General features: G+C 52.5%; 1 protein-coding gene across 2 annotated transcripts; it reads left to right on the top strand.

Moving 5' to 3' along the window:
- Nucleotides 1-760: 760 nt before the first annotated feature.
- ZBTB9 (zinc finger and BTB domain containing 9) lies at nucleotides 761-3,449 on the top strand. Of its 2 annotated transcripts, XM_055126957.1 has the most exons (3): nucleotides 761-973; nucleotides 1,098-1,513; nucleotides 1,637-3,449. In XM_055126957.1, the coding sequence occupies exons 2-3, from the start codon at nucleotides 1,121-1,123 to the stop codon at nucleotides 2,522-2,524; spliced, it is 1,281 nt and encodes a 426-aa protein (XP_054982932.1). In that variant the 5' UTR covers nucleotides 761-973; nucleotides 1,098-1,120; the 3' UTR covers nucleotides 2,525-3,449. The 2 variants fall into 2 exon arrangements, with proteins under 2 accessions (XP_054982932.1, XP_004617715.2); XM_004617658.2 differs by having other exon boundaries at nucleotides 1,098-3,449.
- The last annotated feature ends 10,986 nt before the right edge of the window (nucleotides 3,450-14,435 follow it).

Here is a 14,435-nt window from a genome sequence, read left to right as displayed (position 1 = left end):
TCAGGAATCATCCCTGGCAGTGCGGGGGTGTGGGGGGAAACCATATAGGATGCTGGGAATCGAACCTGGGTCCGCCTCGAGAAAGCAAACTCCTTAACCGCTGTGCTATCGCTCCGGTCCCCTAAGAATATTTTTATTGCGGGTTAAAATGCCCCTATGCAGGATAGAGAAAGCACTTGGTTCCCGGGTAGGAGGAATCCAGCGCTGTCTTCCACGCGGCCAAACGGCTCCAACCGGGCACGCTCAGGGAGTGAACCCCGACTACCGACGACCTTCGGCTGTGGCCCCCCCACCTAACGAAAGGAACCCAGGACACCCTTGGTTCCACAGCAAATCTGGAATCCAGTCCCAGGCTCACCGCTCGCTACCTCGGTTTCCCCCAAGGAAACCAAGGATGACAACACCCACTCTGCAGTGCTGCGGGGGTGACACGGAGTGGACAGTGCCGAGCCACCCAGTCTGTCGCCCTCTCTCGGCGCCTACGAGGGCCAGGGGGTAGGGCGGTGCTGCTCTTAACCCTGGAGGGCTTCCGGTTGTCCCCTCTGCCCAGCTCTCGCTACCCGGGTACCCGACTTCGCATCCTGCTGCAGCAGCCACCCGCCACCCGCCGCGGGGAGGGGCCCCGGGCCGGCACCGCCTTCCCCGCCAGCGCAGCCAATCCGCATGAGGCTTGTAGGGGAGCGTCCTCCGATTGGCTGCAGCCCTAATCCCTCCCGCTCCGCGCGTCGGCGTCCGGGGGCGGGGCCCAGAGTCCGCTTCCGGCCCGGGGCGCGCGGTCGCTGCGGAGGCGCTGCCGGTGGGCGCGTGTGGTCGCGCGAGGGCGTGGCGGGAAGGGTCACCTGCGCTCGCGCCGTCGCGGTGGCCGCGGCTTTCCCAGGGCTCTGTGGGCCCCGTGAGGGCAGCAGCGGCGAGCAGCAGGCGTCCCGGGCCGGCGACTTCCGACGCGGAGCCGAGGGAGCCGCAGCCCCCGTAGGTGCGTGTGTGTTGTGCGTTTGGTGGTCCCGGCCCGGGAGGGGGTGTGCGGACCCTCCTGCACGATCCACCTCTCTGGAAAGTTTCCTGGGCGCGCCTGTGACCCCCTCCCCTCTTCCCTGCAGAGCCGACGCCTGCGCGCCCCGACATGGCCATGGAGACCCCCGCGCCGCCGCCTCCCGTGCCCCCGGCCCCGCTCTGCACCCCGGCCCCGCGCACCGTCCAGATCGAGTTCCCGCAGCACAGCTCGCTGCTGCTCGAAGCCCTGAACCGCCACCGGCTGGAGGGCAAGTTCTGCGACGTGTCCCTCCTGGTGCAGGGCCGGGAGCTTCGGGCCCACAAGGCCGTGCTGGCGGCCGCCTCCCCCTACTTCCACGATAAGCTGCTGCTGGGGGACGCCCCCCGCCTCACGCTGCCCAGCGTCATCGAAGCCGACGCCTTCGAGGGGCTGCTGCAGCTCATTTACTCCGGCCACCTCCGCCTGACGCTGGACGCCCTCCCCGCCCACCTGCTGGTGGCCAGCGGCCTCCAGATGTGGCAGGTGGTGGACCAGTGCTCCGAAATTCTTAAAGAGCTCGAAACCTCGGGGGGTGGGGGTGCCGCCCGTGCTGGTCCCCCCTCGACCCCTGCGGGAGGCTGGTGCATTCGCTCTTCCCCCTTCCAGGCCCCGCTGGGACCGTCGTCGTTCTCCTCGTCCACCGAGAGCCCAGCTGCAGGGGAGGGGAGTGACCTGGGAGAGGTGTTGCAGATCCAGGTGGAGGAGGAGGAGGAAGAGGAGGAAGAGGAAGAGGAGGAGGAGTACCAGGGGGCAGCATCCGTCTCTCAAACTCCCCAGCCCCAGAGAGTCTCGTGGGGCCTTACCCGTCCTCAGGGATCCCACCCCCCGCCCCTGCCCGCCACCCCTCGAAGACTCCCGGAAGCAGAGAATTCGATGCTGGAGCCTCCAACCCCTCCTCCTTCGCAGCCCCCCAAAGTCTACGTTAAGCAAGAACCCTTTGAGCCGAAGGAGGACCTCGCAGGAGGTGGGACGCAGTACGGGGGTGTCAAGGAGGAAAACAAGACGTTTCCTGGAGTGGACGGGGAAGGCAGTGGGGAGCTCGGGTTCTTGATGCCAGCAGGGGCAGGGACGGCCTTGGAGGCCTGGGGCCCGTCCTGGAAGCCCGTGGATCTTCACGGAAACGAAATCCTCTCGGGGGGTGGAGGCCCTGGGGGGGTGGGCCAGGCCGTGCACGGGCCTGTGAAACTCGGGGGAGGGACCCCGCCCGCCGACGGGAAGCGCTTCGGTTGCTTGTGTGGGAAACGGTTTGCCGTGAAGCCAAAGCGAGACCGACACATCATGCTGACCTTCAGCCTCCGGCCTTTCGGCTGTGGCATTTGCAACAAGCGCTTTAAGCTGAAGCATCACCTGACGGAGCACATGAAAACCCACGCTGGAGCCCTGCATGCCTGTCCCCACTGTGGCCGGCGCTTCCGAGTGCACGCCTGTTTCCTGCGTCACCGGGACCTGTGCAAGGGCCAGGGCTGGGCCACTGCTCACTGGACTTACAAGTGAGTGTCAGCACCGGGTGCTCCCTTCAGGCCGGGCCAGCCACCGCCGCTGCTCCGTACTCACCCTCACTACTCTGTCACCCCTGATTCTTGTACCAGATCTTGTCCTGGATCTTGTACTTGTGCCAAGATGATAGAGATGTGAACCTCTTCTTCTGTATGGGCCCCCATCTGGCAGATTTGGACACTCAGATTCCTCAGGTTTTTGCTAAACATCTACAGGAAAGTAGCTTCCGGGCCATCTGTAAATTGGCCCTTTGCTGATAATAGTCCAATTTGTACAGATTGGAGGGCTCTGATGAGTGGAATTAGACATACTTGATTATTTGGTTGCCATGAAGTTAAGAGGAGATGGTCTCCGTGCACAGATGAAACTGACTTTGTGAAGCTCTTTTCTTCCTCTTGCTCAGATGGTGTGAGCAGAATTGTCTTTATGTTCTCTCAGTTCCTTCAGTCTTTTCCAGAAGACTCTCGTCATCACTTGTTTTCCCACCAATAGACACCAACTTCCTGACACTTCTATTTTTTATGTTGTAGTTGAGCACTTTAAGAAATAGAACATTCCATGTATTGTTCGTAGAACCCTCTTTCATAGAGGAGGTTCTCACCACAGCTTGTGCCTCTTGTCTACCTTTGACCACCACTGATCACTTGTATTGGTCACAGTGACTTGGCTGTGACCAGTGAACCCAGGAGATGGCCACTGACTTCAATGTTATCTCAGGGTCTTACACTGCTCAAACATGTGGCCATGTCAAAGGGACTCAGGGCCGACAGCACATGCTGAAGGGTAGAGAGACCTGCACAGGGCGACTTCCCCCTCCCCCACCCCCTTCCTCACACTGGGGCCAGCGGTCGACACGTGAAAGAGTAGATACTGGAATAGGGAGGTTGTTGCAGGTTAACTTCAAATAAACTTTACTCTGAAATCTAAACTGACCATGGACTAGGTTAATGTGTGTGGGAGACACCTGTGAGAACAGGGCTGCAGAGAACTGGGTGTCTGTTCACATGGGCCTTGTTGGGGCTGGATGGTTTCTTAGCACACCAAGTGCGTTGCCCCAGAAGTCTGGATGACTTTATTTTTTATTTTATTTTTTTGCTTTTTTCTTGGGTCACACCCGGCGATGCACAGGAGTTACTCCTGGCTCGTGCACTCAGGAATTATTCCTGGCAGTGCTCGGGGGGCCATATGGGAGCTGGGAATCGAACCCGGGTTGGCCACATGCAAGGCAAACACCCTACCCGCTGTGCTATCGCTCCAGCACCTGGACCACTTTTAAAGCCCTGACCTGGCACCAAATACTAACCTGGTGAGCTGCTTTGTTTCAGAATCTGAAGTGTGTGTGTGTGTGTGTGTGTGTGTGTGTGTGTGTGTGTGTGTTTATTGGGAATTGGGCTGGAGACTGTACTAACAGGGTCTCTGTTTTTTGAGCCTTATCTGGTGGTAGTCAGAGGTTAGTCCTGGCTCTGCACTCAGCAGTCACTCGTGGCAGGACTGTATGGGATGCCAGGGATCAAACTTGGGTTGGCTCTTTGCAAGGCAAGTGCTCTATCTACTGTGCTCTCTCTCTGGCTCCTGGGTGTCCGTCTTTAAAATTTTAAATTCGGAGCTGGAGAAATGGTACAAGAATTAAGGTACTTCCGTGTAGCTCACTTGGCATTTCATATGTCTCCTGAGCACTATTGGGGTGACCCCTGAGCGCCAAGCAGAAGATCATAGCCCTGAACACAGCCAGGTGTGGCCCCCAGAGCAAAAATGTTTTATCCCCATATCCCCAGCCCTGCTTCTTAGAGCAGTTGCACATAGGCCTGGCTTAAGTACTCGCACAGTTTTAGCCGGGGTGCTTATCCAGTGGGGCTACTCAGTCAGGTAGCAGTTCTCCCCCTTTGGCTGGGTGCCTCCTGAGGTTCCCATTCCTTCAGTTGGTATGTGCTGGCTGAGGTTATTCTTTCAGGCATACATGCTGTGCTCACACATGTTTGCCAGAGGTCACGTTTCCTGGGAACAGAAACTTGGACATCTTAGTTCAGGGGCTTATGCACAACTTCTGGCTGCTATGTAGCTAGAAATCTCTTGGGGCACTGGGGACTGCAGACAGCTGGGGTTCACACTCAAGCAGGAAAGCTGCCCAGACTCTGCTCAGTGCATGTGGGACACCAGGGATTTGAACTTGTGGCCATGTGCATGCAAGACAGGCACTCTAAGGCCCTGCACTGTTTTTCTGGGCCACGTTTTTATTTTTATTTCTTGATGGGGGGAAGAGATTCCCCCAACAGCAGCCCCCCGCCCCTCCCTCACACACACAACACACGTACACACACAGCAGTTCTCGGCTGACAGAGCCTGTAGTTGAGCAAGGGCCTGAGATGTACTTCTTTTATATTTTTTTAATTAAAAAAAATTTTTTTTTCTTTTTGGGTCACACCTGGCGATGCTCAAGGGTTACTCCTGGCTCTGCACTCAGGAATTACTTCTGGTCATGCTCAGGAGACCACATGGGATGCTGGGAATCGAACCCAGGTCTGTTGTGTGCAAGGCAAACGGCCTACTCGCTGTGCTATCGCTCCAGCCCCAGAAGTTGTACTTCTTAGGCCCTGCATTGCCTAGATGACCTGGGCAACCCCCAGCAGTGTCCAGGGGGCTCCAGGGCTGCAGCTGGTAGTACTGGGGATGGAACAGGAGTAGGCTGCATGCGAGGCATATGCCAAAACCCCTCTACTATCTGTCATTTTTGCCTTGGGGGCCATATCTGGAAGTGCTCAGGGTTGTATTTTGCCAGGCGTCAAACCCAGATTGGCTGTATTCAAGGCAAGTGCCTTACCCACTGTACTATCCAGCTCTTTTTTCCCCCATTTATTTATTTATTGCTTTTTGGGTCACACCCGGCGATGCACAGGGGTTACTCCTGGCTTTGCACTCAGGAATCACTCCTGATCATGCTCAGGGGACCATATGGGATGCTGGGAATCGAACCCGGGTTGGCTGCGTGCAAGGCAAATGACCTACCCGCTGGGCTATCACTCCAGCCCCTTTTCCTGTTTTTTAAAAATGGTTTGTATTACATGAGTTTTACCTAAAGTATTCCCATGCATTTATGTGGAGTTTTTGTTGTTTGGCTTACATTTACTTTTAAGGTCTGTGCTAAACACTCATGTACTCTGCCTTCAGAGTTCACAACTACTGGGGCTGGAGCGATAGTACAGCGGGTAGGGCATTTGCCTTGCATGCGGCCGACCCGGGTTTGATTCCCAGCACCCCATATGGTCCCCTGAGCACCGCCAGGGGTAATTCCTGAGTGCAGAGCCAGGAGTAACCCCTGTGCATTGCCAGGTGTTACCCAAAAAGAAAAAAAAAAAAGAGTTCACAACTACTAATGAAGCGAGCTGCTAGTAAAAAGTAATGACATAGTATGATCCACGACAGTGGCACAACTAGTGGCAGTAGTGACACAAAGTAAAACTGTTCATTACAGGGGGCTGGAGTGATAGTACAGTGAGTAGGACACTTGCCTCACATGCAGCTGATCCGTGCTCAACCCCAGCATCCCATGTGGTCCCCTGAGCCCCCCAGAGTAATTCCTGAGTGCAGAGCCAGGAATAACCCCCTGAGCACTGCTGGATGTGACCCAAAGCCAAAATAAATAAATAAATAAAAGGAAAGAAAGAAAAAAACCTTCCACTATAGCTCAAGATTTCAACAAAAATTTAATTTGCCAGATTATGGCCTAACGGAAGGTAGCTGAGCTGATGTAGAGATCATGACCGTTAAGAGTTGAAGTCAAGAGGGGCTGGAGCACAGCGGGGAGGGCGTTTGCTTTGCACGTGGCCGAACCGGGTTCGATTCCCAGCATCCCACATAGTCCCCCGAGCACCACCAGGAGTAATTTCTGAGTGCAGAGCCAGGAGTAACCCCTGTGCATCACCGGGTGTGACCCAAAAAGCAAAAAAAAAAAAAAAAAGTCAAGAGCTGCAGAGATAGGGTAAAGATGCTTACAGCACACAGGGCCACAGGGCCCCCTGAGTGCTCTGTGCCGAGCAGCTTCCAAGTACCACTAGCTGTGACCCACAAGCAATTTAAAAAAGTTGAAGTCAGCCTACGACTAGCAGAGGTGACGGCATTCCCAGAGTTTGTTCTTTGAAAGTGATTGGAAGAATACTCAAAAGGAACTGAGAAAGGAAGTGGCTGAATTCTCTTGGTTGGAATGTGCGAGCCTCTCAGAAGAACCGTGCCCTGCTCCATCCCCGAGTTTAGGGCGAAAGCCTTGGGGAAGTAGGGAAGGCCAGCCAGCAGGCCTCCAGCCCCCTCAAACCCACCCACCCAGCCTCCTCTGGAATACATTCCACAGAGAGATGCATGCATTGCTCTGAGCCTTTGTCCGCAAGCAGCAGAAACTCTGCTGAACCAAAATTGCAAGCTGGGGAGGAGGTGGGGCACCTGGACCAGTAAATCAGGAGGAAGGACCAGCCTGTGGGGGGCCAGGACCTGGGCTAGCTCAGGATCAGGTGACAGGAATGCCTAGGGAATCTTCTGGGCAGGTATTCGTAGGCGTGACCCTGTTATTCTCATCTGAGGCTAAAATTTTGTAGGGCAGAATCCAGCCTCATGTCCACTCTGACCAGAGCATCTTCATGTTCACTGTGGCAGCAAAGTGGACCTGGACTCCTCAAGTTGAGTTTCAGAGACAATTTGCAGGGTTTTTTGGGTTTGTTTTAGTTTTTTGGGGCCGTTCCTGGCAATGCTCAGGGGTTACTCTTGGCTCTGTACTCAAGAGTCACTCCTGGCGGTGCTCAGGGGACCAGATGGGGTTCCGGGCATTGAACCCAGGCCTGGCTGCTTGCAAAACGACCAACTGCCTTGCCTAGTGCACCTCTCCAGCCCTTCAAGTTGCAATTGAAGTCCTGGTGCTGCAGGATCAGTAGAGTGGATTGATGATTCATCTGCACGCGGCCGATCCTAGTTCAGTCCCCAATATCCCATATGGTCTCCTGAGCACCACCAGGAGTAATGCCAGAATGCAGAGTCAGGAGTAAGCCCTGAGTGTTGCCAGGGGTGACCTCCCAACAACTGTCACTGTCACTGTCATCCCGTTGCTCATTGATTTGTTTGAGTGGGCACCATTGTGAGACTTATTGTTACTGTTTTTGGCATATCCATTGCGCCATGGGTAGCTTGCCAGGCTCTGCTGTGCGGGCGCGATACTCTCCTGGGAGCTTGCTGGGCTCTCCGAGAGGGATGGAGGACCTCCCAACAACAACAACAAAAATAAATGCAAGTCCTGGATCAGGAGAGTGAGGTATGGGTCCTGCCAGCTCAGGGGCAGGGCACAGGGCACCCCGGACAGTCTCCACATAACAGTGCCCATCTGGAGACCCTCTCAGCCCCAGGTACATCTGCCACTTGGCAGGCGTTCAGCAAATGTTGAAGCTGCCCATTTTCTAGACCATCCGAGCTTGGGGTGGAATTGCTTCTGCTCTTTCCCCACAGCACTTAAATCCTTCCGTGAAGCCAGTCAGGGCCCCAGGAAGAACCCACAACCGGGCACCTGCCTTGCAAGTGTGAAGCTCCCCAACTCTGCCCGGGTGGCTGAGTGTGACCCCCATGCCTCTGCAGGGATCCCCATCTTTTTTTTTTTCTTTTTGGGTCACACCCGGTGATGCTCAGGGGATACTCCTGGCTCTACACTCAGGAATCACTCCTGGCGGTGCTCAGGGATGCTGGGAATCGAACCCGGGTCGGCCACGTGCAAGGCAAATGCCCTACCCGCTGTGCGATCGCTCTAGCCCCTCTAGGCCTCTGGTTTTAAGGTTTCATGATGATTCCACCATCCCTCAAATTCTCTCACCTCCTCTACCTGTCCAACCAGTATTTCCTACTTCACATTGATACATTCTTCCTTTGCACTTCACTTATTGCAACTTCCTAACTGATTCTCTGTCTTCTGTTTCACTTTCCTCTACAGTTCATTTCATGTTCATGGCCAGTTACAGTATTCCTAAAGTATACTGCTTCTCTACTCTCCTTAAGCTATCACTGACTCCTTCCTATTCTGTCAGCAAGTCCAAACGATCTGGTCTGGGGCCAGAGAGATAGTACAGTGGGTAGGGCGCTTGCCTTGCATGCAGCCCATCTGGGTTCAATGCCTGACATCTCATATGGTGCCCCTAAGCCCTGCCAGGGGTCCTTGAGTACAGAGCTAGGAGAAAGCCCTGGGCACAGCCGAGTGTCTCCCCTCTCCGTCCCCCCACCCCAAATGATCTGGCTTTCGTGGCCACAGTCTCACACTGCTCATTATCTGGCAAGCTACCGAGAGTATCCCGCCCGCACAGCAGAGCCTGGCAAGCTACCCGTGGTGTATTCAATATGCCAAAAACAGTAACAACAAGTCTCACAATGGAGACATTACTGGAGCCCGCTCGAGCAATGCGCAGGGCTTACTCCTGGCTCTGCATTCAGGAATTACTCCTGGTGGTGCTCAGGAGACCATATGGGATGTTGGGGACTGAACAAGGGTCGGCCACGTGCAGATGAATCATCAATCCACTCTACTGATCCTGCAGCACCAGGACTTCAATTTCAGCTTGAAGGGCTGGAGAGGTGCACTAGGTAAGGCAGTTGGTTGCTTTGCAAGCAGCCAGGCCTGGGGTCAATCCCTGGCACCCCATCTGGTCCCCTGAGCACGGCCAGGAGTGACTCTTGAGTACAGAGCCAAGAGTAACCCCTGAGCATTGCCAGGTATGCACCCAAAACTAAAACAAACAAAAAAAACCCTGCAAATTGTCTCTGAAACTCAACTTGAGGAGTCCAGGCCCACTTTGCTGCTCATTACCTGCCCCACACCTCAGTCTTTCCTGCTTCTCGCGCTCCTCTCTCGCCCTCTCTCCTTTCCCCGCTTCCCGCACTGGAGTAATTCCTATTCTCATTAGTTGTCAGCATAAGTGTCACTTTCTCTGGAAATCTTCCTGACCGCAAGGCCACGGCGGGACTTGGCAGAGTGCTTCAGAAGCTCTTTTCCCCACCGCCAGATTTGTTTCCTCTTTCAACAAATATTTGTTAACGGTTCACTATTGCCCAGCATATGTTGACACATTGTGGAGTTTTGGTGCAGTCTAGTGCTCAGAAGATGCAAAGACCAGAAAGAGAAAAAAAGATGGTAGGTTTGGGGCCGGAGCGATAGCACAGCGGGTAGGGCGTTTGCCTTGCACTCGGCCGACCCGGGTTCAATCCCCGGCATCCCATATGGTCCCCCAAGCACCGCCAGGAGTAATTCCTGAGTGCAAAGCCAGGAGTAACCCCTGAGCATCGCTGGGTGTGACCCAAAAAGAAAAAAAAAAAAAAGATGGTAGGTTTGATAAGTGGACCAGCACTTCTGGAGCTTTGGGGAGAGGAAGGAATGAGATATTTCAGTTTTTGTTGCTGGTAGTGGGTGTTGGTTTTGGTTTTCTGGACTACACCTGGCGGTGCTCAGGGATCACTCCAGACTTCGCACGCAGGTATCACTCCTGGAGGGCTCAAGGGACCATATGGGGGTCCGGAGATCGAACTGGGATCAGCTGTATGCAAGGCAAATGCCCTCCCTGCTGTATATTGCTCTGGCCTCAGATGCTTTCTTATCCTTGGTGTTGGGGGGCTTCTAGAACAACAACAACAACAAAAACCAAACAGAACCCTGGACCATAGCAATAGTACAGTGAGTAGCGCATTTGCCTTGCACGCAGCTCATCCAGGTTTGATCCCTGGCACCCCACATGGTCCTCTGAGTCCATTAGGAGGGATTCCTGAATGCAGAGCCAGGAATAAACTCTGAACACTGCTGGGTGTGCCCCCTCCCCTGCAACAACAACAATAAAACCACACACACACACACACACACACACACACACACGAACCTGGGTGCCTTGTAAGCAGAATTTATTTCTCATTCCTTGGAGTCTGGGCAGTCCAAGATCAAGACGCTAGCAGGTGCTGCATTTCCTGAAGACCAGCATCTTGGCGTGGCAATGGTGCAGTCGGATTAAAGTTGTCATGTCCACAATGGGACTAATACAGGACATTCCAACACAAGACCATGGGAAAGGAAAGCAAAGGGAAGATTGCAAGAGGTTTTCCTTTTTTTGTTTTGCTTTGTTTTGTCTTGTTTTTGCAATGCAGGGTATCCACGAGTTTTGTCTTGAGCAATTGACTTAGAGTCCATTCAAGTAGTGGAGAACAGGAGAGAAAGGACTTCGTGGAGACTTAGGGTTTTGATTGACTAGACGCTATCCAGGAGGGCAAATTGGATGCACCTGCCTAATGTTCCTCTAGACTGGGATTAACAAATTTACTTTTTTTTGGGGGGGTGGGTCACATCTGGCAATGCACAGGGGTTATTTCTGGCTCTGCACTCAGGAATTACTCCTGGTGGTGCTCAGGGAACCATATGGGATGCTGGGAATAGAACCTGGGTCGGCCGCGTGCAAGGCAAACGCCCTACCTGCTGTGCTATTGCTCCATCCCCAACAAATTTACTTTTAAGTATGAGATGGTAAATATTAGACTTTGCAGGCCAAGAAACAAAGTTAAGAGTACTTTAAAAGGGGCTGGAGCAATAGCACAGCGGGTAGGGCATTTGCCTTGCACGAGGCCGACCCGGGTTCAATTCCCAGCATCCCATATGGTCCCCTGAGCACCGCCAGGAGTAATTCCTGAGTGCAGAGCCAGGAGTAACCCCTGTGCATCGCCAGGTGTGACCCAAAAAGCAAAAAAAAAAAAAAAGAGTACTTTAAAAGTAAAGAAAATGCATTTCCACAAGTTTTTTATTGACCAAATTAAAAATATAACCACTGAGAATTTTTTTTTCATAATACAGGTCTGCTGCTTAATTGAGGTTTAATGTTGGTGTTCCCTATCATCAAATCAATCGTGAATGTTCATCTATTAATGCTTGTCTGTAATGAGATTCTACATAGTTCATCTCTGAAAATGTCTCCACATAGCCTGAACTGTCAAATACATCTATCAGTCAACGAGCATGTAATTTTAATTAAGCACATTCATCATTTGGAAGGCAATTGTAGAATTCTGTTCTTCCCTTCATACTGCATTGTGACACATCGTTGCACCGTGGATTGATCACTTTCAGTTGGAAGTTGAGTAGAAACTCTTCATTTGCACAATCAAGTGAAAGGCCGACTTCACTTCCTGCTTGCATTCAAGTCTGAAATATACTATTGGAACTATAGTTGGAGCTATTATCTGGAGATCTTGTACATTTGTAAATCTTCCTTTCCTTTTCTGTTTTTGTTTTGTTTTGTTTTGTTCACATGTGTGGTGCTTGGGGGCTACTCCCAGCTCAGCATTCAGTGCTCAGGACTCTATATGGTACCAGGCTCAAACCGAGGCTTCCAACAAATCATATGCTCAGTTCTTTGAGCTGTTTCTTCTGCCCTCCCTTTCTTATTATTAACTTATGATAGCACAGTTAAAGACGTTTGTTTTGCTTGTAGTTTGAGGCAAAATTTGTTAAGAAGCATTGCTAGGAGCTGGAGCGATAGCACAGTGGGTAGAGCATTTGCCTTGCACTCGGCTGACCCGGGTTTGATTCCCAGCATCCCATATGGTCCCCTGAGCACTGCCAGGAGTAATTCCTGAGTGCAGAGCCTGGAGTAACCCCTGTGCATTGCCAGGTGTGACCCAAAAAAGAAAAAAAAATGTAAAAAGAAGCATTGCTATTTTTCTTTGGGGGCCACAACCAGCCGTGTTCAGTGGTTGGTCCTGGCTCTGTGCTCAGTATTCACTCTTGGCAGCCTCAGCGGGCCATATGAGGTGTGGGGATTGAACTTGGACTGGCTGCATTCAAGGCATGTGCCCTATTCTCTACTGTTCCTCTTGCCCTAGAAACATTACTCTCTCTCTCTCTCTCTCTCTCTCTCTCTCTCTCTCTCTCTGTGGGTGGGGGTTGGGCAACGGGCAACACCCAGAAGTGTTGGGGATTACTCCCAGCTTAGTTGCTCCTGGAAGTATTCAGAGAGCCTTGGTCCAGGAATCAAACCCCAAGACATTATACACACTAAGTGAATGCTCTACCAAGCCACATTCCCATCCCCAAATAAACTTGGAGACATTATCTCAAGTGAAATAAGCTGGTCCCAAAAAAACAGATGTGTGATTCTACTTAAACGAGGGGTTTAGAGTAGCAAATTCATGGAGTCAGCTGAACAGTGGCTGTCAGGGGCCGGAGGAAGGAAAGGATGGGGAGATACTGTTCGATGTGTACGGTTTCCAGTTCGGGAAGAGGGAAAGAGGTCTGCAGATAGCAGTGAGGTGCTTCCCCTAGAGTGACTGGCCTTTATGCTTGTAGGGCCCAGAGAGCTTACGGGGCCGGAATACATGACTCGCCTGTGGGACGTCCAGGTTTGAGTCTCATCAAGGCTTTATGACCTGATCACTGCCAGGAGTGATCCCTGCTAGGCCCCATGCCAGGAGCAGCTCCCTACATCACTAGGTGTGACCTAAAAATAAAAACCCCAAGTTGGGGCTGGAGCGATAGCACAGCGGGGAGGGCGTTTGCCTTGCACGCAGCCAACCCAGGTTCGATTCCCAGCATCCCATATGGTACCTCGAGTACCGCCGGGAGTAATTCCTGAGTGCAGAGCCAGGAGTGACCCCTGTGCATCACCGGGTGTGACCCGAAAAGCAAAACTAACTAAATAAATAAAACCCCAACCCCCACATATTTAATGCCACTAAACTGTATACTTAGAAATATTTTTCAAAAGACACATCTCCTGATCTGGCCCTTGATCTCCCAGGCTGAATGTCAGAGGTTCATGCGAAGACCCTGCATTCAAATGCCACCATCTTTTCCTGCTCCCCCAAACCTAGGAATGTCTTGTGGGCTTCAGCCATGACATTTCACTCTTTCGTATCCCCGGGGGAAGATATGTCGGGCTCTTGCACTGAATGCGCTCTGGAGTGTCTTGGCTGCCACAGGCACCTGTGCTAATATATTAACTTAATCCTCGCTCCGGCCACCTATTCCCACAGAAACATACAAAGAGGGCTGTGGCAGCTAGAAATCATAGAAACTTAAATTACAGATGGATTAGTGGCAGGGCCAATGAATGACATTGAAAACCTTCTCGAAACCCTACACAATTAGTTAGCAACCACAAATCTGGCAGAGATCATTTCCACAGGAGACTAACACCTGCTGTTCCCCTAGAGAGCTCCCTGGTAGAAGCCAGGGGAACAGAAGTGGTGAATTAGACTCACCCCTAGACCACAACAGACATAATGGGGAAGCATGTAGAACCCCACCATTCTCTTTTCTTTTCTTTTCTTTTTTTTTTTTTGCTTTTTGGGTCACACCCGGTGATGCACAGGGGTTGCTCCTGGCTCAAGCACTCAGGAATTGCTCCTGGCGGTGCTCAGGGGACCATATGGGATGCTGGGAATCAAATCCGGGTCAGCCATGTGCAAGGCAAATGCCCTACCTGCTGTGCTATTACTGCAGCCCCGGAACCCATCATTCTTTTTTTTTTTTCTTTTGGGTCACACCTGGCGATGCACAGGGGTTACTCCTGGCTCTGCACTCAGGAATTACTCCTGGCAGTGCTCAGGGGACCATATGGGATGCTGGGAACCGAACCTGGGTCAGCCGAGTGCAAGGCGCTGTGCTATCGCTCCAGCCCTGGAACCCATCATTCTTACTGAAGATAGCAGCCCAGGAGACTCAGCCAGTAGTAACCAGCTCGATAGCCTCTCAGATAAGTACTTTAGGAAGAAAATGTTGAGGATGTTCAGTGAGTTCAAAGAAACAATGGTGCACAGGATCAGTAAGGCACAAGAGAGCATGAGAGGAGAAATAAGACAACTATAGTCAGAAGTGATAGAACTGGAGCTGGAGATATAGTATAGTGGGTAAGGCGTTTGC

Source organism: Sorex araneus, chromosome 2, assembly GCF_027595985.1.
Source record: "Sorex araneus isolate mSorAra2 chromosome 2, mSorAra2.pri, whole genome shotgun sequence".
Lineage (NCBI taxonomy): Eukaryota > Metazoa > Chordata > Mammalia > Eulipotyphla > Soricidae > Sorex > Sorex araneus.
This window is presented reverse-complemented; position numbering and strand designations above follow the sequence as displayed.

Excerpts from the sequence above, each read along its gene's own strand:
- ZBTB9 (XM_004617658.2), top strand. The coding sequence starts at position 1,121 with ATGGCCATGGAGACCCCCGCGCCGCCGCCTCCCGTGCCCCCGGCCCCG.